General features: G+C 60.6%; 2 protein-coding genes across 2 annotated transcripts in view; both read left to right on the forward strand.

Annotated features, from left to right (window-relative positions):
• The first annotated feature begins 6 nt into the window (after nt 1–6).
• On the forward strand, nt 7–5,397 carry RAB2B (RAB2B, member RAS oncogene family). Its single transcript, XM_037915677.2, has 8 exons — nt 7–328; nt 533–604; nt 2,900–2,967; nt 3,251–3,333; nt 3,429–3,521; nt 3,862–3,973; nt 4,361–4,429; nt 4,759–5,397. Exons 1-8 carry the CDS (start codon nt 283–285, stop codon nt 4,861–4,863), a joined length of 648 nt encoding a protein of 215 aa, XP_037771605.1. The 5' UTR covers nt 7–282; the 3' UTR covers nt 4,864–5,397.
• A 7,027-nt stretch (nt 5,398–12,424) lies between these two features.
• The window catches only part of CHD8 (chromodomain helicase DNA binding protein 8), a 29,268-nt gene continuing 20,867 nt past the window's right edge, over nt 12,425–20,825 (forward strand). Inside the window, exons 1-4 of the mRNA XM_037915697.2 lie at nt 12,425–12,579; nt 18,172–19,054; nt 19,187–19,561; nt 20,033–20,400. Coding sequence (XP_037771625.1) covers nt 18,323–19,054; nt 19,187–19,561; nt 20,033–20,400 — 1,475 coding nt within the window. The 5' untranslated portion in view covers nt 12,425–12,579; nt 18,172–18,322. The remainder of the gene's footprint in view (nt 12,580–18,171; nt 19,055–19,186; nt 19,562–20,032; nt 20,401–20,825) is intronic.

The following is a 20,825-nucleotide window of genomic DNA, read 5'->3' on the forward strand; positions in this document are numbered from 1 at the left end:
AGCGGCTTCCGGCTGGAGAGCAACCGAGTTTAGCTCTCCCAAAGATAGAGCGGCGCCGGAAGTGGATAATAGAGTTGGCACCGGATACAGGATAGAGCGTACCGGAAGTAGAGCATGGAGTAGGCCCCGTGCTGGAGATAGAGCGGCGCCACGCGCCGGAAGTAGTGCAGTGGAGACTGAAGACGGCACTGCGTGGGGATAGAGCGGCTACCAGATGTAGAGCAGTAGAGTCGGAGACTGGGCGGGGCTAGAGAGGCCTTTGGCGGACCTGGTTGGGGCGTCATGTCTTATGCCTATCTTTTCAAATACATCATCATCGGGGACACCGGTACCCGGGGCCCTGTGGGGGAGGGGCGCCCCTGTGGGGGAGGGGCGCTGGGCCCACCGGGGAGGGGAGCCCCTGTGGGGGGGCTCACTGCCTACCCCCAACCCCACCTGGCCCCGCGCTCCCGGAGTGGGGGCGGGCCGGGGGGAGACGCAGCTTCAGCCCCCAGGCGGGGCCGGGCCTGAGAGTCTCATTTTGTGCCCCCAGGTGTCGGGAAATCCTGTCTCCTGCTGCAGTTCACGGACAAGCGCTTCCAGCCCGTCCATGACCTGACCATCGGTGACAGCGGGGCGGGGCACCGGCTGGCTGGGGGGGCAGGGGCTGCGGGTCGGGAGTGAGGGGCACCGGCTGGCTGGGGGGGCAGGGGCTGCGGGTCGGGAGTGGGGGGCACCGGCTGGCTGGGGGGCAGGGGCTGCGGGTCGGGAGTGAGGGGCACCGGCTGGCTGGGGGGGCAGGGCCTGCGGGTCGGGAGTGAGGGGCTGAGCCCAGGGCTGTGGGTCGGTAGTGAGGGCTGTCGGCAGGGTTCGGCTAGCAGGGGCTGCGGGTCGGGAGTGAGGGGCACCGGCTGGCTGGGGGGCAGGGGCTGCGGGTCGGGAGTGAGGGGCACCGGCTGGCTGGGGGGGCAGGGCCTGCGGGTCGGGAGTGAGGGGCACCGGCTGGCTGGGGGGGCAGGGGCTGCGGGTCGGGAGTGAGGGGCACCGGCTGGCTGGGGGGGCAGGGGCTGCGGGTCGGGAGTGAGGGGCACCGGCTGGCTGGGGGGCAGGGGCTGCGGGTCGGGAGTGAGGGGCACCGGCTGGCTGGGGGGGCAGGGGCTGCGGGTCGGGAGTGAGGGGCACCGGCTGGCTGGGGGGGCAGGGGCTGCGGGTCGGGAGTGAGGGGCACCGGCTGGCTGGGGGGCAGGGGCTGCGGGTCGGGAGTGAGGGGCACCGGCTGGCTGGGGGGGCAGGGGCTGCGGGTCGGGAGTGAGGGGCACCGGCTGGCTGGGGGGGCAGGGGCTGCGGGTCGGGAGTGAGGGGCACCGGCTGGCTGGGGGGGCAGGGGCTGCGGGTCGGGAGTGAGGGGCACCGGCTGGCTGGGGGGGCAGGGGCTGCGGGTCGGGAGTGAGGGGCACCGGCTGGCTGGGGGGGCAGGGGCTGCGGGTCGGGAGTGAGGGGCACCGGCTGGCTGGGGGGGCAGGGGCTGCGGGTCGGGAGTGGGGGGCACCGGCTGGCTGGGGGGGCAGGGGCTGCGGGTCGGGAGTGGGGGGCACCGGCTGGCTGGGGGGGCAGGGGCTGCGGGTCGGGAGTGGGGGGCACCGGCTGGCTGGGGGGGCAGGGGCTGCGGGTCGGGAATGAGGGGCACCGGCTGGCTGGGGGGCAGGGGCTGCGGGTCGGGAGTGAGGGGCACCGGCTGGCTGGGGGGGGCAGGGGCTGCGGGTCGGGAGTGAGGGGCACCGGCTGGCTGGGGGGGCAGGGGCTGCGGGTCGGGAGTGAGGGGCACCGGCTGGCTGGGGGGGCAGGGGCTGCGGGTCGGGAGTGAGGGGCACCGGCTGGCTGGGGGGCTGGGCTGGGCTGGGGGGCAGGGATTGCGGGTCGGGAGTGAGGGGCACCGGCTGGCTGGGGGGCTGGGCTGGGCGGGGGGGCAGGGGCTGCTGGTCGGGAGTGAGGGGATGAGCCCAGGGCTGTGGGTCGGTAGTGAGGGCTGTCGGCAGGGTTCGGCTAGCAGGGGCTGCGGGTCGGGAGTGAGGGGCACCGGCTGGCTGGGGGGCAGGGGCTGCGGGTCGGGAGTGAGGGGCACCGGCTGGCTGGGGGGGCAGGGGCTGCGGGTCGGGAGTGAGGGGCACCGGCTGGCTGGGGGGGCAGGGGCTGCGGGTCGGGAGTGAGGGGCACCGGCTGGCTGGGGGGGCAGGGGCTGCGGGTCGGGAGTGAGGGGCACCGGCTGGCTGGGGGGGGCAGGGGCTGCGGGTCGGGAGTGAGGGGCACCGGCTGGCTGGGGGGCTGGGCTGGGCTGGGCTGGGCTGGGGGGCAGGGGCTGCTGGTCGGGAGTGAGGGGATGAGCCCAGGGCTGTGGATCGGTAGTGAGGGCTGTCGGCAGGGTTCGGCTAGCAGGGGCTGCGGGTCGGGAGTGAGGGGCACCGGCTGGCTGGGGGGCAGGGGTTGCGGGTCGGGAGTGAGGGGCACCGGCTGGCTGGGGGACTGGGCTGGGCTGGGCTAGCAGGGGCTGCGGGTCGGGAGTGAGGGGCAGCGGCTGGCTGGGGGGCAGGGCTGGTCTGGGCTAGCAGGGGCTGTGGGTCGGGAGTGAGGGGCACTGGCAGGGTTCGGCTAGCAGGGGCTGCTGGTCGGGAGTGAGGGGATGAGCCCAGGGCTGTGGGTCGGTAGTGAGGGCTGTCGGCAGGGTTCGGCTAGCAGGGGCTGCGGGCCGGGATTGAGGGCCACCAGCAGGGTTCAGCTAGCAGGGGCTGCGGGTTGGGAGTGTGGGGGTGAGCCCAGGGCTGTGTGTCGGGAGTGAGGAGCACTGGCGGAGCTGTGTACTATACTGCGCCTGCCCCATTGGGTCCCCCTTTTGATGGTTTCTAATGTTGTGTCTTTCTGCCAGGTGTGGAGTTCGGGGCTCGGATGATCAACATTGATAGCAAACAGATCAAGCTGCAGATCTGGGACACGGTGAGATGGGCAGACACTGGTGGGGAGGCTGCATTCACAATTGTGGGGAGAAATGGGGCTGGGAGAAGTATCTGAGGAGGTGTGGGGGTAGGTAGCTAGGAGCAGTGGGAGTGATGGGGCTGGGAGCTGTGGGGTGTGGTTGTGTGGAGGGTGCTAGGGAGGATTGTACGGGAAGGAGGTGGGTGTGATGCAGGGGAATAGGGTGACTGGGAGAGCCGGGGGACCCAGCAGGGAAGTGGAGCCAGGTGAGCAGCTGCATTCACCCCCCTTTTCTCCCATCCAGGCCGGACAGGAGTCTTTCCGTTCCATCACCCGCTCCTACTACCGTGGTGCAGCCGGAGCGCTGCTGGTCTATGACATCACCAGGTAGGGCCTGGCTCCCTCACCCCACACTCCCCTCCCTCACACGCTCAGAGCCTGTCTGTCCCCACAGCACCTCCCAACCCCTCTCTGCCCCGCAGGCGGGAGACCTTTAACCACCTGACCTCGTGGCTGGAGGACGCTCGGCAGCATTCCAGCTCCAACATGGTCATCATGCTTATCGGCAACAAGAGGTAACTGAGGGGGTTGGGGTCCAGGCCAGGTCCATGCAGAGATCTTCTGTCAAGGAGCTGGGGGAGCTGCCAGGGGGTTTCTCATCTCCGTGGGGTGCAAGAACCTCAGGGGGTAGGTGGGTGCAGGGATGACATCTGCTGGGTCAGATGGGAAGCTGGCTCTCAGTGAGGGAATTCTCTGGGTGGTGCAGGGATCCAGGGTGAAGCATGTTCAGCCCTGCCAGTACAGGCTCCACAACCGAGGGCAGGGCTCCCAGCATTGCCCTTGGGGGCCGTAGGACTCACTGGAGCAGGACCCCTGCCCAGACATGCTCACCCTCCACCCCTGGTGTCCCTGCAGCGACCTGGAGTCACGGCGGGATGTGCAGAAAGCAGAGGGAGAGGCCTTCGCACGGGAACACGGGCTGGTCTTCATGGAGACCTCGGCCAAGACATCCACCAACGTCGAGGAGGTAACCAAGGGAAAAGGGGGCTGGGATCACGGCCCGGGACTGCCCCTTCCCACCCACCACCAGCTCTCCCGCAGTCTCCCCATCTGCCCACCTGCTCTCCTGCCCCATCCCCCAACCTGCTCTCCCACCACCTCCCCCCACCTGCCCACCCGCTCTCCCGCCCCATTCCTCCCTGTTCTGCCCACCCCATTCCCACACCCTCCGATTGGCCAAGACAGCCGCCAGTGGCAGAGGGGACCTGGGGTAACTTCCCATAGTCCCCCGCTCCACACCCTGTTACACCCAGGAGTCCCCCCCTTACAGCAGGGCTAGGGGGTGCATCTTGGGTGTGGGGGAGAGACGCCCCAGGCCAGCCTGCTTTCAGCCCCACATGTGTTGGGTTTTCAGGCCTTCATTGACACAGCCAAGGAAATCTACAGGAAGATTCAGCAGGGGCTCTTTGACGTCAACAACGAGGTGAGCCAGACCCGCCCCCACTCCCTGCCCCACCTGGGCCCCATTGCTCATCCCCCGAGGCCTGCAGGGTCTCCTGGCTTGGGGGTGCCCTGGCACTGCTGTCCTGGACACCTGGGTTCCCACTTCCTCTCCAAGGCATATGCTGTGGGAGTGAGTGCCCCATGCTGCTATCTCGGATGCCTGGGTCCCTTCCCCTAGGGGCCAGGAGCTCTGTGAGATCTTCTAGGGGTGATGGGATCCCATTCCCAGACCCAGTGTCTTGTTGCAGGGCCCCTGGGGGCAGCAGCCTCCCCTGTGCACACCTGAGTAACCTCCCCTCTCTCTTCTAGGCGAATGGCATCAAGATCGGGCCCCAGCAGCCGTCAGGCGCAGCTCCTGGCGCCGGCTCTCGCCACAGCCCCCAAGGCTCAGGAGACAGCTCGGGCTGCTGTTGAGCCCCTCGTTGTGCACTCTGGTGCATGCCAGTGCCCCTGGAGTGGGGTGGGGGGGGGTCACCCTCTGCTCCCCTGGGACTGAGACCAGCCCACCCCGGTCCCTGGCGGGGAAGGTGGCTCCCTTGCTGAGCTGTGGAGGTGGGAGGGGGCTCATGACTCCTGTCCCGACCCCATAGAGGGGAACAGGTGTCCCCTGACTCATGCCTGGGGGGTGGTTAGAGACCCTGCCCGTGGTTCCACCCCCCCAAACATTCCTTCTTGTAAGCTGGGGTGGGGGGCAGAGGCAGAGCCGGGTCTGGAGTCTCCCCTCGTCAGTGCCTTCTCGCTTCAGCTGCATTTCTTGCTGCCCGGGCCCCAGCGAGACCCCACCCAACCCTTCCCTGGGGCTTGTGGGTCCCAACTGGGGACCCGCCCACACCCTGTTTGTGTGTTCCTGGCCAGGTGCCCAGCCCCCACCCCTCAGCCTGTATTGGCTTTTATTGTGTACTCGCTCTCTGTGGCTCCTCGTCTTATTAAACGTGTGCATGTCTGCAATCCGCACTCCCTGCATCTCTGCTTATGGGGCAGGGCACCATGGCGTGGTCCTTCCTCTCCCAGAGCCGGGGAGAGAACCCAGGAGTCCTGGCTCCCAGCCCCCCTGCTCTAAACCACCAGACCCCACTCCCCTCCCAGAGCCGGAGAGAGAACCCAGGAGTCCTGGCTCCCAGCGCCCACTGCTGTAACCTCCTAGGCCGCACCACTGATGGGAGATTTATTCTCTTGTCAGTGTGGGCAGGACTCAGTTTTTCTAAGCTTTCTGGGGGCTTCAGGTACTGAGTTTCCCATTCACTGGGCACCCAGTTCCCTTAGGGAGCTCTGAACATCTGGGCCCCAATGTCTCCGGCCGCAGGGGGACCATACTGACAACACAGAGGTACAGACACTGGTGATGGGGCCATAGACTGCGTTCAGTAACTGGTGCATCTAGGGGAGCATTTTACAGTCAGGACTGGGGTTTGCAAAGACCCCAACTCCCCTTGTCTCCCAGCTCAGGTCAGCATGGCTCCCAGAGGGAACGGACAACCATGTGCCCGGCCTCCATTCCTGCCCCTTAGCTCTGGGGAAAGCTCCCTAAAGATACCCCTTGGCCTCCTCCGAACCCCGTGTGCGCTGCTGCAGGCAGCTGGAGGGCTGTGCTGGCCCGTGGCTACGCACTGCATACATTCTACTAAGTCACCCCATCTCACTTCACCCACCTGCAGAGTCTGGAAGGTCTTTTAGTCTTTACCTGCATGGGAACGTTGCACCGGTTACACCAGGGATCTCAAACTCAAATCACCACGAGGGCCACATGAGGACTAGTACATTGGCCCGAGGGCTGCATCACTGACACCCCCGCACCCTACTGCCCCCAGCCCTGCCCCACTCCACCCCTTCCATGAGACCCCGTCCCGCCCTGCCTCTTCCCACCCCTTCCCTGCCCCCATTCTAACCCCTTCCCCAAAATCCCCACCCCAACTCCGCCCCTGCCCTGCCTCTTCTCTGCCTCCTCCCCTGAGCAGGAGGCTCCCCGCTCCTCCCCCCTCCCTCCTAGCTGTTTGGCGGAGGGAAACGCCTGGAGGTAGGCGGAGGCGCGGGAACGCGGCGCTCTCGGGGGGGAGCTTGCCGGCCGCAGCAAATAACTCGGGGGGGGGGGGGAATGGAGGGGGCATGGGGAGCTTGGCAGGCCACAGCAACCCCTGGGTTACACGCTGATTGGTTTGAACCTGCTGCTGGACCCCGTTGGACGCTACAATACCTGTGCCCAATTGTAAACTAAACTGAAATAGGTAGGGTGACCAGATGTCCCGTCTTTATAGGGACAGCCCCTTTTTGGGGGACTTTTTCTTATATAAGCGCCTATTACCCCCCACCCCCTGTCCCGTTTTTTCACAGTTGCTATCTGGTCACCCTAGAAATAGACCACTTCTAAACCCAAATGGGAGACAGTGCCGTGGTTTGTTCTGGCTTGGATGTCTGAGTTGGAATTTGCAGGTTGGCTGCATTAGACTGATGCAATTTCCCCATGTAGATGATACCTGAGGGGCTGTCTACTCAGGAAAGTTAATCTGTATTCACTTTTAAAGTAGATTCCTTAAAGTGCATTAAACCCCTGTGTGGATGCTTTTATTATTTAGAATTAAAGTGAGCTGAATACCGTTTAGCTTAATTCATTTTGGCTGTAAATTAAAATCAACTGAATTAGTGTCACCTTAATTCTGAATAAGAGCATCCATACAGGGATTTAATCTGGTTTAATGGCTCCATTTTAAATTCACCCCTTAGATCGCAAGCTGCTTGAGGTGGGGACGGTTGGGTATTCTGTGTCTCCTGGACCAAGTGGGCCTCAACCTGCTGTGCTCTTTGTGTGCTACTGCTGTATACGTGTTACTAGCATAAATGCACTGGGGGGGGGGGGGTCATTGGATTTTGGACAAAAATGTTTTGCTGAAAAATAGGGTTCCACCTCTATATACACGTAGATTCCCCCCTCCCATAAATATTTAACAATTTAAAATATTTTGAAAGGGAAAATATTGCAAATTTTTGGTTTGAAATTGTGGGGAAATGTCAACTTTCTCGCATTTTTATTTTCTTGCATTTTCTATGGGGGAAAAAGGAGTTTGAAAGGTTTTTAAAGTTGGAGAATTTGGGAGGAAGAACCCCTCTGTTTCTCGTGTCTACATTTTCCCAGTGAGAAAAAAACGTTTTAACCAAAAAAAAGTGATCATTGTTCTATCCTTTTTTTTTTTTCCCCAGTGAGGTAAAAAAGGAGAGAAAGGGAATTTAAAAAAAAAAAGAAAAAAAAAGTGAGAGAAGGAAAAACCAAGAAAATCCTTTTTTTTATTACGTAAATGTTTGTTTACAAACACTTTGAAAAAAAAACTTGTTTCAAATTTTGAAACAAAAACAATTTAAAAAGTTTAAAATGTTGAAGAAACAAAAATTGTTCATTTTCTGTTGAAGCTTTTTGTAAAACAAACTTTCGACCCATCTCTCAAGTGCAGGAGACAGTTTCGAGGCACATGTTGGCTTTGTTAGGGACAGTCCCAGTTTGCAAGCCTAGGGACTTGCACTGTCTGTCTCTAGCTGTGTCTACACTACGCAGGCTATGCCAGCATGCGCTGCATCTCCAGAAGTTTTTCTGCCAGTGGAGGAACGTGACCTCGCCAAACAACATTAGTTGTGCTGACAAGCCCTTTTCTGCCCGCACAGCTGGGGCTTTGTTGGCATAGCTGTGTTGCTAGGTTGTGTGTTTTGTTCACACCCCTGGCTGACATATCCATTAAGTGTAGACAAGGTCTTAGCATCTCCTGGGACAGGACTGACCTGAGGGAGTCCAGCCCCACAGGGAAGCTATCTGGGAGTTATGAATTCAGTCCAAAATTTGGGCATTTTAGGGTTTGTTTTGGGGCAGTTTTTTATTTTATTTTAAAAAGAAAATGAGCAATTTTAATTTCATTCAGACATTTTGATTAGTTTTTGTTTGGTTGTTTTTCTTCCTGTTTCGGGGGGGACGGGACTTTGAGGGGGAACACTAGTTTTTCTGGTTCCCCTTTTTTCACGGGTGATGGGTTATTTAAACTTTTGAAACTGTCAAATGGTTTCATTTCAGAATAGCAGGAGTCGGGGGAATTCCTCCTGTCCCTCACTTTTACATCCCCTCCCTCTTTTCCTGGGGCAAGGAAAGGGGAGGGCTACTGGAGGAGGGAAGGAATTCCCCCACTGTTTGTAGAATAAAATTTTTGACTTTGTTTAAAAAACAATAAATCTTTTTCTGTGGGAAGTGGCTTTGCGGAAACACCCCTTTGGGATTAAAAAGCTTTTTGGAGGGAAATGTGTTGAGCTGCTCCAGGTCTCAGCATCAAGCTGGAAGGGCTGAGAATCCCAGCTGAGGGATGCTTTCGCCAGACACCAGTCACTGGGCTTAGTACAGAAGTTAGACTAGGTGAGCCACTGCTCTCTGATGGAAGGACCGAAGCGGTTTTGTGGGCATTTCTCCCTGCACTTCTCAGACACCTTGGAGCTGCACTGGGTCATCTGGGTGTGAGACGTGGCCCCGCGTAGGCTGGCTGGGTCGAGCCCCCGGGAAGCGCAGCAGTGACTAATACATGGGTCACAGAGGCTAATGTTTCTGGGCATCTCTCTGGGGAGAAAGAATTTGACTGGTCACCCACCCAGCTGTCTGTCCTTCCCCCTGCAGTGTCTGTCCTCATCTACCCACCTTGTCCTTTTACTGATAACATTACATATCTCTACCTGGTGTCTGTCTATCTGTCTGTTTCTCCACGCTTTCTAGCCATCCCCATACACACCTGCTTTTTTCTCTGCCTGTATCCTTTCATCCCTCCTCAGTCTGCTGTCTGTCAGGACTCCTCTTGGTTTCTTTGTGACCCTGGATGTCGAATAAACCCTGCCCCTGCCTCAATGTGCCTGTTTTATTTGAATCCCACTGGGGCTCAGCTTCCTTTGTGAAGACTGGGTCCTGGTTCATAGGCTGAGCCCTGAAACCAGGGGCATGGCGCTGACTTCAGGCAGTGACCTCTGAATGAAGAGCAGAAATGGAGCAAGGCAAGCAAGCTTTTAACGCTCTGGGGTCAGGGGCAAATAGCTTTGTTCCCACTCTGCGATGGTGCCTCTGAGCATGCCAATGCAGGGGGCAATGTGGGGCAGAGGCCCCAAAGAGTCCCACAGAAGGCGGATGCTGCTGCAGGGTTTGTCCCTCTCACTGACAGAAGCTCTGTTGGCCACACCCTGATCCTAGCTGTAAAATCCTCAGGGACCTGGAGGGGAGCAAGCCCCACCATCTCTCTGTTCACTGCCCTGGAATTTCCTTCACATCTCCCAGAGCCCAGAAGGCACCTAGACTTAAGGCCTGCTTACACACAGCGTTGTCCAGATTAACCCCACATGTGGACGTTCTTATTCCAGTAGAAGAGTTCTTGGCTTCTGTGTATCACTGTGCAGGCTTTGCCAGGGTAACTGTAGTAGCTAGACCAGCAAACCCTCTTAGTGTGGACACAGTTTATACCAGCAAGAAAAGATGGTGCTTTTGCTGGCACGTCCAGCGGGTGCCTTGTACACACTAGAAAAGCTTTTCTGCCGTAGCTGGACCAGTCTAGCTACACGGGCAAATCCTCCTGGAGGAGACAAAAGTGCTCACGTGCCAGTATAAATCCATCTGTTCTCAAGCTTAGAACAGGTATGTGGGTAACAAAACTACACCGGGTGAAACAGCTCTGCTCATATCAATGGTGAATGTAGACCAGGTCTCCGTCAAGTGAAAGAGCTGTACCAGTAGGAGTATTGCTAAGAGCTTTGCTGGCACACCTTTGTGAGTCAGGGATACACTGCTTCACAACCCCGACCCATAAAACTGTGTCGACAGGAGTCTACAGTGTAGACAGCGCCTGAGGGTTTATGTACATGTGTAGTTTTCCTGACTATAACTCCAGAAGTGGGCATTTTTAGGGATTGTCTACATGGGGATATTAATCCAGTTTATGGCAGGGCATGAATTTAAAGCGGAATAGTTTAGAATAACTTCCTGTGTTGTATGCTTTTATTCTACAATAAAGTCTTGTTTACATGTGTGCACTCAGAAAAATTAGTCTGTATTAAAGATGTGAATTACAGAATAAGAGCATCCACATATGGAGTTTTTCAGAATAGCTGTTCTACTTTAAATTCACACCCTGCCTTAATCAAGAGCAACTCCATGTGTAGAACAGCCTTTAAGATTCTGAAAACCAGGATTGACACCATTTTATTCCTTTGAAAAATGGGAATTAGAGGGCTAAAGTAAATCTCTCCTGTGGTAATACCCAGAAATAGGGTTATGTGCAGGGGAGAGAACTGCACCTCCCACTCAGCTACCAGCTGTATCTCCCTCCTGACCTCTCCATCCCCCCACAGGGCTAGAGGGGAAAGGGGCTCTGTAGTAGGTGAGGGTCAGAGAGGTATGAGCTGCCTCATTCATCTCAGTGTGGTGCTTTAGGCTGACAGATTTATCTTGACGCCATACCAGTGCGTGTGAGCTGCCACATTCATCTCAGTGGGGTGTTCACCTCCCCCATATCCTGGGGTGCACTACTTTTAAGGCAGATTACCAGTATGCATGGATGGTAATCTGAAAGCTGTAAGCAGCTCACTTGTGTTGAGGGTAGGAGGGGCGTTTCTGACTCTAGAACTCCTTGAACCAAATTACTCCAAATTCGCAGCACAACTCCTACTCCAGCTCCTTTCGGTGGTCTACCAGCAATCAAGATGATCTCACTGTGTATGTGGATTTCAGTGCATTTTGAAGATGTAAAAGAAGCTAATTTTGTGTGGGGCAGAATCTTGGGAACCATTGGATCAAATGACCCTAAACACTGGCCACTAATTCTTCCCCTAGACTTAATGAAGCCAAGCAATTTTCAGGACAGTGTGAGTATGCCTGCAGATTTTAGAGCCTTTTGAATTCGCTACTCTTTAACAAAAAGTTCTGCCCTTGAGGTTGACTGTTCCACTCCACTTTAAACTCCAACCATAGAAGGATAACAAAAATCTTTTTTTTTTTTTGGTGCAGGTTGGTGGTTAATTAATGTTTTTTAGCATTTCAGTGTTGCTGGATTTAATCATTTTATTGCAAGTCTTGGACATTGGGTGTTTCTCTTAAAGCCCCAGCTCCTAGTGTTAGGTGATTATTCCTGGCTCTGCTTCTGGCTTGCTGAGTGACCTTGAACAGTCACTTCACCATGTCGTGCCTCAGTTTCCCCATCTCTAAAATGCGGGTAGTTATACTGACCTTGTTTTTAAAGCACATTGGGATCAACACAGATGAAAAACAATAGATGGAAGCTAGAGATTATTATAATTGTTTATGTGAGACTGCCAGCTTTCTTACTTTGTAAAGGGAGTTTCTGGCCCTGCTGTTGCATGAGAAAAGTTGGAAAAGTGACCACCCCTAAAGTCTTAAAAAAAAAAATTAAAAAGAATCGTAAATGTTATACTTGTTTACAAAAAACTCCCATGATTTTTAAACACAATCCCATTAATTTAAAAGTCAGTCTCATTACTATTGAACCCAATCCCAGGATTTCTAACCGGGATCCCATGATTTTAGGCCCATCTCACGATTGGGGGGGAAGCTGACTTATGGTTTTTGGATCAGGGTCAGGCAGACTGTTCACCAGCCGGGCACTGGACGGTGGTGGGGCACTGCGAGTGTGGGGTCACTCCTGGGTTAAATAGGGGACCCCCCTCAAAATACACTCAGCATCCATCCCACACCAAGATGGCTATACCACATAGCTGACCTACCCACTGCCTGACTGTGAAAGGGGTGTAAAAAAATTACCTACAACAGGTTTCCAAACGAATGGGGGGTGGGATAAATCCACAAACAACGGGTTTATTAAATTATTATTATTTTAATTCAGGCACCACTCAGGCAGACCCGCCCGGGCGAGGCCCCTCACTCCCTCCCCCGCCTCTCTGCGGAGACTTCCTGGTCGGCTCTCAGCCTAACCTGCTGGCTGGCCCCGCCTCCTAGGCCGCCGGGCCCGTCGCCGCTGCCGGGCGAGGTGGGCGGGGCTTGGAGGGGCTGCGGGTTAGGTTGCGCCGCCCATGCTCAGCTGCCTTGTTCTCTCTCCCGGGGAGGGGGGGGTAGCGCCGCGAAGGGTGAGGCCGAGGCAGCCGCAGGGGAGACCCCAGGTAAGGTCCCCGCCCCCCCGCCCGGCAGGGGTATTATGGGATGGCGACGTGCCCGTCTGCGGGATGCAGGCCAGGCAGGGAGATTTCCCCCCCCCCCCCCCCGAGGGATGGTCCAGCCCGCCCCCCATAGGGGATAATGGGGGGGGCGCGTCCACACTGCACAGGAGGAGGGGGGGCTGGGTCCACGCTGCACTGGAGGAGGGGGGGCTGGGTTCACGCTGCACGGGGGGCTGGGTTCACATTAGGATTGGGGGGCTGAATCCACATTGTACTGGGGGTCCATGTCACCTTGTCCTTGGTGGGTGGGGGAGGGGTAAGGAGATTGGTGGGGGGAGGAAGCACCCAGGTAGCCCTTTCCTGGGGGGGCAGGGAACACATGGGGGGGATTGGTGCATCTGTGCTGTGCTGTTCTGGGGGGCACAGGGAGAGGATACATCGTGCTGCCCCTTGTGGGAGGTTTCTGTGGGGAGGGTGCTGCCCAGTCTTCCCTCTGGAGTGAAATCCCTCCTTCTTTCCACACCCCCTCTAAGGCCTGGGAGCCCCCTGCCTATGGGGGTGGAGCTGGTGTTGGTTAGCAGTAGAGGGGCATCCACTCAGGTTGGTCCCATGTTACTGTATTGAGTGGGGAGACAGCGTGGATGATGTGGGGTGTCTGCAATAGCACCTTAGCCCCTCTCCGCGGGGTTCTGAACCCCTGTCTTACCATGGCTTGTCTCTGGTTTTCTTCTCCCCTTGTGTCTGGTAATAGCTCAATCCTCCCCTCCCCATGGTGCATAGGGGTAGGTAGGCCCCATGTGTACCCAGGGGGTGTCTGCCAAAAAGAGGGGAAGGGCTGGAAGGTGGGGGGCCTGTGGGAGGGTGAGGCACATGGTGTTGGAGCCCCGTTACAAGGACTATCAGGGATCTGAGAGATGTCAGCACAAGATCACAGATATTTTCAGTGGGAGTTTTGGGGCTGGGGAGAGATACCAGCTTGGTGCCTGTGTGTTGCAGGGGCAGCTCAGGTGAGGGGAAAAGTATTGAAGGACACTGGCAGAGCTGTGGGTGGGAGCCCAAGGCTGGGCTAGCAGGGGGCTGCAGGTCCGGAGTGAGAGGCACTGAGAAAATTGTGTGTGGGGAGCCCAGCCAGGGATTGCAGGGGTCTGTGGGTCAGGAGTGAGGGGCACTGGCAGTGCTATGGGTGGGGAGCCCCAGGTCAGGGATAGCCGCTGTTCGTGGGTTGGGACTGAGGGGCACAGGCAGACCCTTGCCTGGCATACATCACCCACCTGCTCCCGAACGTCGAGGGTCCCATGTGGGCCAGGACAGAGCCTTGTACAGCATTGCAGGGCTGTCGGCGTGGGTGATGGGGAGTAGCGGGGTGCAGCAGGCTGTGCTGTGCAGCGTGGCAGGGGATGGCAGGCTCTGTACAGCAGCAGGGTGTGTGTGTGCACGGCTCAGACCAAGTGATGGCATCGGGAGAGGAAGGGGGATGATCTCTGGGCCAATTGGGGGCTGGCACCTAGGAGCCCTGGTAGCTGCAGCACATTGCATGGCTGTGAGGGGACAGAGGGTGCATGCTCTTCTCCGTGTGTGAACCCTAGAATGACGAAGGACCTCTTTGACATGAACCCGAGATTCTGCAGCTGCTGCCTTCCCCCTTAGTCACTGCCTGGCCAAGCCAGATCACTGGCACTCTCCTGACTCTGCAATTTGCCCATTGAGGCCCTTAGCTGAGTGCATTTGAATCCCTGAGCCCTGGAGTGGGGGGTGCTCCCCGACCCCCATTGTTGCCGAGTCACATTGCTAGCTCCCGGCTGTTTTCCCATCAGTAATGTTGTGCAACCTGGATGCAAGGTCGTTGCCCGGCAACAACCCCAGCCTGTCCCCCATGGCAGGGATGCTATGTTGAGGGGAGAATGGAAAGTTAGTTTTCTCCCCTCCTGTCCCATCACACACTTGCCCCCTGGGGCATCCCCTCACCCTGGTACAGTGGGATGGCCTTGAATCCCTCCCTGCGAGGACTCTTCCGACCCCCAGGACCTACCTCCAGGAACGTGTCCTCAGGTGGGAGCTGGGGTTGGCAGTGGGGTCGTGATCCCCGTCACATGGCCCAGGCCCAGCTGAGCTCCACAGGGCCACGGTATGGGGGATCCCCGTTTTATGCTGACACTCCCAGGGAGCGGGGCATGGGCTCCCAATGTCAATTTTGTGTTGTGCTGCGGGCGGGGGACAGGACGATGCATGCAGGGAGAGGGTATGTGGCGTGGGCCTTTAGCAGAGCTTGGTTAATAGTGGGTGGGCGCCGGGCAGTGGGGGTCACAGTGCAGCCCAGGGGGGGTTGCGGTATGGGGAGCGTAATGGCTGAGGTGCCCTGGGGGTTCGGCTGGCGCAGAGTGAGCATGGGGGATGGGTGCCTGCAGATAGCACTGAGAGGGGCTGTTGGGAAAGGTACAGGACTAAGGGTTGCATCCCCCACCCATCGGCTTGTTGGGTGTTACTTTCAGCTCTGGGGTGTATGGGAGGTATCTCTGGGCACAGTGGGGAGAGGGCAGCTGGAGCAGTTGTGGGGGGCCCTGGAAGCGGCTGTATCTCGCACAGCCCTGAAGGGAGGCCGGTAGGTATGTGCTGGGGTGGGTGGGTGGCTGGAGCCCCAGGCCTGTCGTGCAGTGGGTGTTAGATGGGGGGGTCCTCTGGGCTCCGGGGGGGGAGTTGGTGTGTGGCACAGTGGTGCGGCAGAGGTCGGCCCCAGCATGTGTTTGGGGAGTCATGGCGGAGTTTAGCACTTAGCACCTGCATCCCTGGGCTGGCTCTGGGGGTGACTCAGGGGTGCAGCAGCTCGAGGGGGAAAGGTGGGGGCAGGATGGGGGGGCTGAGGTGGATTTTTCTGGGGGGTCTGCTGGGTGGGGTGGGATGTTGGGGTTCTCAGGAGCTCTGGGGGGGGCGGTCTGATCTTGGGGGTGTTGGGTGGGGGGCTGGGAGGGGGGTCTCTTGGGGGTGGAGTTTGTGGGGGGGTGTCTCTTCTGTGGGGCTGGGGGCGCTGGGTGTCCGTGGGGCCAGGCTGGAGGGATCCTGGGGAGCTGGGGGGGGCGGGTCTCTGTGGGACCAGGCGGGGTAGGGGCAGGAGTCTGTGGGGCCGGGCTGGGGGGGGTTCCTGGGGAGCTGGGGGGGGTATCTGTGGGGCTGGGTGGGGGGGGGTCCCAGGAGCTGTGGGGCAGGCTGGGGGGGGTCCCAGGGGCAGAGGGGGCTGGTGTCTGTGGGGCCGGGAAGGGGAGGTCCTGGAAGCTGTGCGGCCGGGAAGGGGGGGCGGGTGTCTGTGGGGCCGGGAAGGGGGGGGTCCTGGGAACTGTGGGGCCGGGAAGGGGGGTCCGTGGGGCGGGCTGGGGGGGGGTCCCGGGAGCTGGGGGCGGGGGGGACGGGTGTCCGTGGGGCGGGCTGGGGGATCGAGGGAGCTGGGGGCGGGTGTCTGTGGGGCCGAGCTGGGGGCGGGGGGGGCGGGTGTCTGTGGGGCCGGGCTGGGGGGGTCCCGGGCGCGGGGGGGGGCGGGTGTCCGTGGGGCGGGCTGGGGGGTCCCGGGGGCGGGTGTCCGTGGGGCGGGCTGGGGGATCGAGGGAGCTGGGGGCGGGGGGGCCGGGTGTCCGTGGGGCGGGCTGGGGGATCGAGGGAGCTGGGGGCGGGTGTCCGTGGGGCCGGGCTGGGGGGATCCCGGGGGCGGGGGGCGGGTGTCCGCGGGGCCGGGCCCTGTGTCCGCTGCGCTGCTGGAAGCGGCCGGCCCCGGCCCCGCCTCCCGCCCGGCCCGTGGGACAGACCCGCCGCCGAGACGCCGGGGTTGGAGCCGCGTCCGGGAGAGCCCGGGCCCCGTTGCGGGTGGGGGGCATGTGGGGGATGCCCTGGGGGTGAGGAGGGAATGGGGGAGCATTGGGGGGTGAGGGCATGTGGGGGGAGGTGGGGTGGGGGAGCATTGGGGGGTGCCCTGGGGGCATGTGGGGGGAGCATGGGGTGGGGGAGTATACAGGCCATGAGGGGCATGTGGGGAGCTGTGCGAGAGGCATTGGGGTACTGAGGCAGATTGGGGCAGGGGTGTACAAGGGGAGGGACCATGTGGGTGGGGTGGGGGAGCACTGGGGCCATGTGGGGGTGAGGTGGAGCAGTATGGTTTGGGGGAGAAGGAGCACTGAGGGGATGGGGGTGTGGGGAGCTGTGGGAGAGGGGTTGGGGGCAGGGAGTGGGATGGATGGGGAACACTGAGGTTACGGGGGAGCTGGGGCTGGAGGGAAATGGGGGTTGGGTTGGGGGCTGCAGGGGGATGGGAGCGGGTGTGGTGAGGGTGCATGGGGCAGGGGTTGTGGCGAGATGGGGAGCTGGAGAGCTGTGAGGGATTAAGGGAAAAGAGGACACAGGCTGTAGGAGGGTGGGGATAAGATGGAGGAATATCGGGGGGCACTGGGTAGGGAGAGGATTGGTGGGGCAGGAGAGGGATGGAGATGGGACAGCCTGGGGAACTAGGAGCAGTGAAGTAGGGGTTCTGGTATGGTGTGGGGGGACACGGTTGGTGTAACGCTGTGCGGGGGGTGCGGTGTGGGAGGCAGGGTCTGTAACAGTGTTGGGTGCAAGGCCTGTAACACTGTGCAGGGGTCTAACACTGTGTGGGGAAGGGTATGTGTAACGCTGTATGTGGGGTGCGGGGAAGGGTCTAATGCTGTGGGGGCAGGGTCTGTAACGCTGTGGGGGCTGCAGTGTGTGGGGATGGAGGGAGCAATGTGAGGGGGGAGCAATGTGGTGGTTGCCCAGTTCTGTCTGCTCAGTGCCATCTTATCCATCGGACGCTGTTGGGGAGCCCTTTTCTGGCCCCAGTCTCTGTGCAGCACCCCCCAAGGTGCATTGAGGTGAGGGGGGCCTGCACTGGAATCTTTCAGTTTCTCTGGGGTTGTCCCAAACTCGCCTTGTTGTTTCCCTGCTGTGTCTGGGGACGGGGGGCTCCTGGTTGTCATTGTTGGTTTATTGGCAAGGGGAGGACTACGGTGGGGGGGTCTCTTGTTTCTGTGCGGTGACAGCAGGGAAGTTGGGATCCCTGCTGCTGTTGTGCGCTGCGAAAGCGAGACAGGGTGTGGGTCTGAGCAGCGGTTTGGGACAGGATTTGGGGGGTCACTTCTCTTTGGGAACCCTGTTCCTGCTCTGTGGGACTGGTAGCTGTTCAGGCATGAAGAGGGGGACTCTTGGATACCAGAGATGTGCCCCCTTTTCTGTCTCAGTTGGAGAGTTGGGGTGTGTGTACGGGACATGGGAGAAGCACTGGAAAGCAGGGGACGGTGGGTCGGGATTGCTGGGGCAATGGGGCTGTGGGATGGGATTAAGGGGCAGAGCTGGGATGGCAGAGCACTGTGGGTCAGGATTAAGAGGCAGCAGAACTGAGGCAGCAGGGAACTGTGGGGCAGCGGCAGAGTGGGGATCGCAGGGGGCTGTGGGGCCACGGCAGAGCTGGGACGGCAGGGGGATGTGGGGCGGGAGTGAGGAGGGCATGTACATGGGAGCATCTGGCCTCCCTAGCTGGGAGCCAGGGATTGAGATACTGGAGGTGCGTCCAGTAACCCTCCTCCCGTCTCTCCCATGCAGCCGGACCTGGACTCCTGCTTTTCCTTCTCCATGAGGCCTGGCGCCGCCTGACGTGACCCGCGGAGGCCCCAGTTGTGACGCTCGTTGGGGAGGGGAGCCCCAAATCCCTCCCCACTGTGACAGCCCCCTCTTCCTCCCCCCCCCCACTGCCATGGCTGACCCCATCATGGACCTGTTCGACGACCCCAACCTTTTCGGGTTGGACTCCCTGACGGACGAAGGCTTTGCCCAAGCACCGCCCGACCCCATCGAAGAGGCGCTGGGACTGCCGGGGGCACTGGACCCCTCCCAGCCAACGCCTCCCCCTGCCACAGAGCCTGCCCAGCCAGAGACGCTGCCGGGGCAGCCGAATCCCACGCCTGTCTCCCCCCAGCCAGACCCTCCGCAACCAGGACTCCCCCAGGAGCAGGAGGTGCTGAGCCAGGGGAACCCCTTTATGGGCGTGTCCAGTGCCAGCACTGCCGTGGTGTCCTCCTCCTCCGTTGTGGGGCAGCAGCTGCCGCAGGCTGCAGCCCCGCTGCCAGCCCCCAAGATTGTCATCCTGAAGGCCCCAGCGGGCGGCTCAGTGACGGGGGCCCACGTGGCTCAGATCCAGGCCCAGCCCCAGCCACTGGGGGCAGCCAACGGGGGCAAGGTGACTTTTGCCAAGGTACTGACAGGCACCCCACTGCGCCCTGGCGTCTCCATCGTCTCCAGCAATGCTGTGCTGGCCACCAAGGTGTCCGCCTCGGGCGGCCCCACCACTGTGCACCGTCTGGTCCAGCCCGGCCGGCCTGTCAAGCAGCTGGTGTTGCAGCCAGTGAAAAGCCCGGCGGGGGGCATGGGGGCTGCAGGTGGAACACCCCTGAAACCTGCTGTCACCCTGACATCCGCCCCTGCTCAGGTAAGGAGGCTGGGGGACGGGCATGTCTGATCCCAGTGTGAAAGAGTCAAAGCACATCCTGCTGACGCTCCAGGGGGAGGGCACTGGAGTGGGAGGGCTGGTGTCTAACCCCCATTGCTCTCTCCCCTGCAGGGTGAGTCGAAGCGCATCACTCTGGTGCTCCAGCAGCCGCAGGGGGGCAGTGGCCCCCCAGGGCAGCGCCACGTGGTGCTGGGCAACCTGCCGGGGAAGATCGTGCTGCAGGGCAACCAGCTGGCGGCCCTGAGCCAGGCCAAGGGGGTGCCAGGCCAGCCGGCCAAGGTGGTGACCATCCAGCTGCAGGTGCAGCAGCCCCCAGGGGGTCAGCCTGGGGGGCCTCACAAGATCCAGCTGCTGCAGCAGCCCCCGGCAGCAGGTGCTTCAGGACAGCAGCCCCCCCTGGCGGTCTCCTCCGTTCAGCAGGCCCAGGTGGTGAGTGGCCCGGGGCAGAGGCTGACGGTGCCGCTCAAGGTTGTGCTGCAGCCACAGGTGAGCTGGGGATTGAAGCCTGCTTAGGGGGAGCTGCCCAAGGTGGGGGGTGGTGAAGGTGTCTGTGAAGGCTCCCCGGGCCCATTGGGAAATCGGGGCCGGGGGTGACTTTCCCCTAGGCCACACATCCCCGGGTGGCTCCACGTGGGGAAGGCGGCGTCTGAGGGGAGTTTGGGTCAGGGGGTGATGGTCCCAAACTGGCTCATCCCACGGCAACTTCCCGGGGGGAAAGTGGGGTCTAAGGGGAGTTTGGGTCAGGGGGTGATGGTCTCCTTGTCCCCCCCATCCCCCTTACCCCTGGCTGGCCCATCCCTCGGCTGCTCCCCTGGTGGAAGGCGATGTCTGAGGGGAGTTTGTGTCAGAGGGTGATGGTCTGAGGCTGGCTCGTCCCATGGCAGCTCCCTGGGGGGAAGGCTGGGTCAGGGCGTCTGAGGGTAGTCCGGGTGATGGTCTCGTCCCCCGCTCTCCCAGGCTGGCTCATCCCAGGGCGGCTCACCTGGGCTCTCCGTGGTGAAGGTGCTGAGCAGCAGCGAGGTGGCGGCGCTGTCCGGCCATGGCACACGCAGTGGCTCGGAGGAGACCCGCAAGCTGGAGCACCAGAAGAAGCAGGAGAAGGCGAACCGCATCGTGGCGGAAGCCATTGCCCGGGCGCGGGCCCGCGGCGAGCAGAACATCCCCCGCGTGCTGAATGAGGATGAGCTGCCTAGTGTGCGGCCCGAGGAGGAGGGCGAACGCAAGCGGCGCCGCAAGGGCGAGCGTGGGGGGCCCAAGGAGGAGAGGCCCCGCAAGGGCCGGGGCCAGGGGGGCTCTGGCAAAAGCAAGGGGCGCAGCAAGCCCAGGTGAGACCCCTCATACAACCCTCCCAGTCCGGAGACGCCCATCTCATCACGCAGCCCCGCCCAGGGGAGACTTGACCCCCAGCCCAGAGGTGCACGAAACTCAGGGTTGAAGGCTGGAAAGTTTCCCCATCTTCCCCTGTTGAAGCCCCACCCCACCTTTCCCCAGCCCCTCTGGTCCCATCTGCCCTGCCTCGCTCTTGGGGGGTGCAGGCAGATGGCTGGTCCCTGGTGGGGGTTGTACTGGGAGCTGCAGCCAGTGCTGGAGGGGTTGGGGCTAGATCTGGGCTGGGGTGGGAGCTGTGCTGGATGCGCTGGCGAGAGGTGGGTAGCGGCTCTGTCTGCCCAGCAGAGCAGAGCCCTGGCCTCTCTTCCCCCTGCAGTCCCCCCGATGGGGTGTGAGCCCAGCCCCCCTCACTCTGCCTGTC

The sequence above is a fragment of the Chelonia mydas genome, chromosome 13 (assembly GCF_015237465.2).
Source record: "Chelonia mydas isolate rCheMyd1 chromosome 13, rCheMyd1.pri.v2, whole genome shotgun sequence".
Lineage (NCBI taxonomy): Eukaryota > Metazoa > Chordata > Testudines > Cheloniidae > Chelonia > Chelonia mydas.

What these genes read in the sequence shown, in the direction of transcription:
- RAB2B (XM_037915677.2), top strand. Translation starts at nt 283, where the DNA reads ATGTCTTATGCCTATCTTTTCAAATACATCATCATCGGGGACACCG. An exon ending in AGCTGCAGATCTGGGACACG is followed by an intron (nt 2,968 to 3,250) that starts GTGAGATGGGCA and finishes TCTCCCATCCAG; the next exon opens with GCCGGACAGGAGTCTTTCCG. An exon ending in CTGGTCTATGACATCACCAG is followed by an intron (nt 3,334 to 3,428) that starts GTAGGGCCTGGC and finishes TCTGCCCCGCAG; the next exon opens with GCGGGAGACCTTTAACCACC.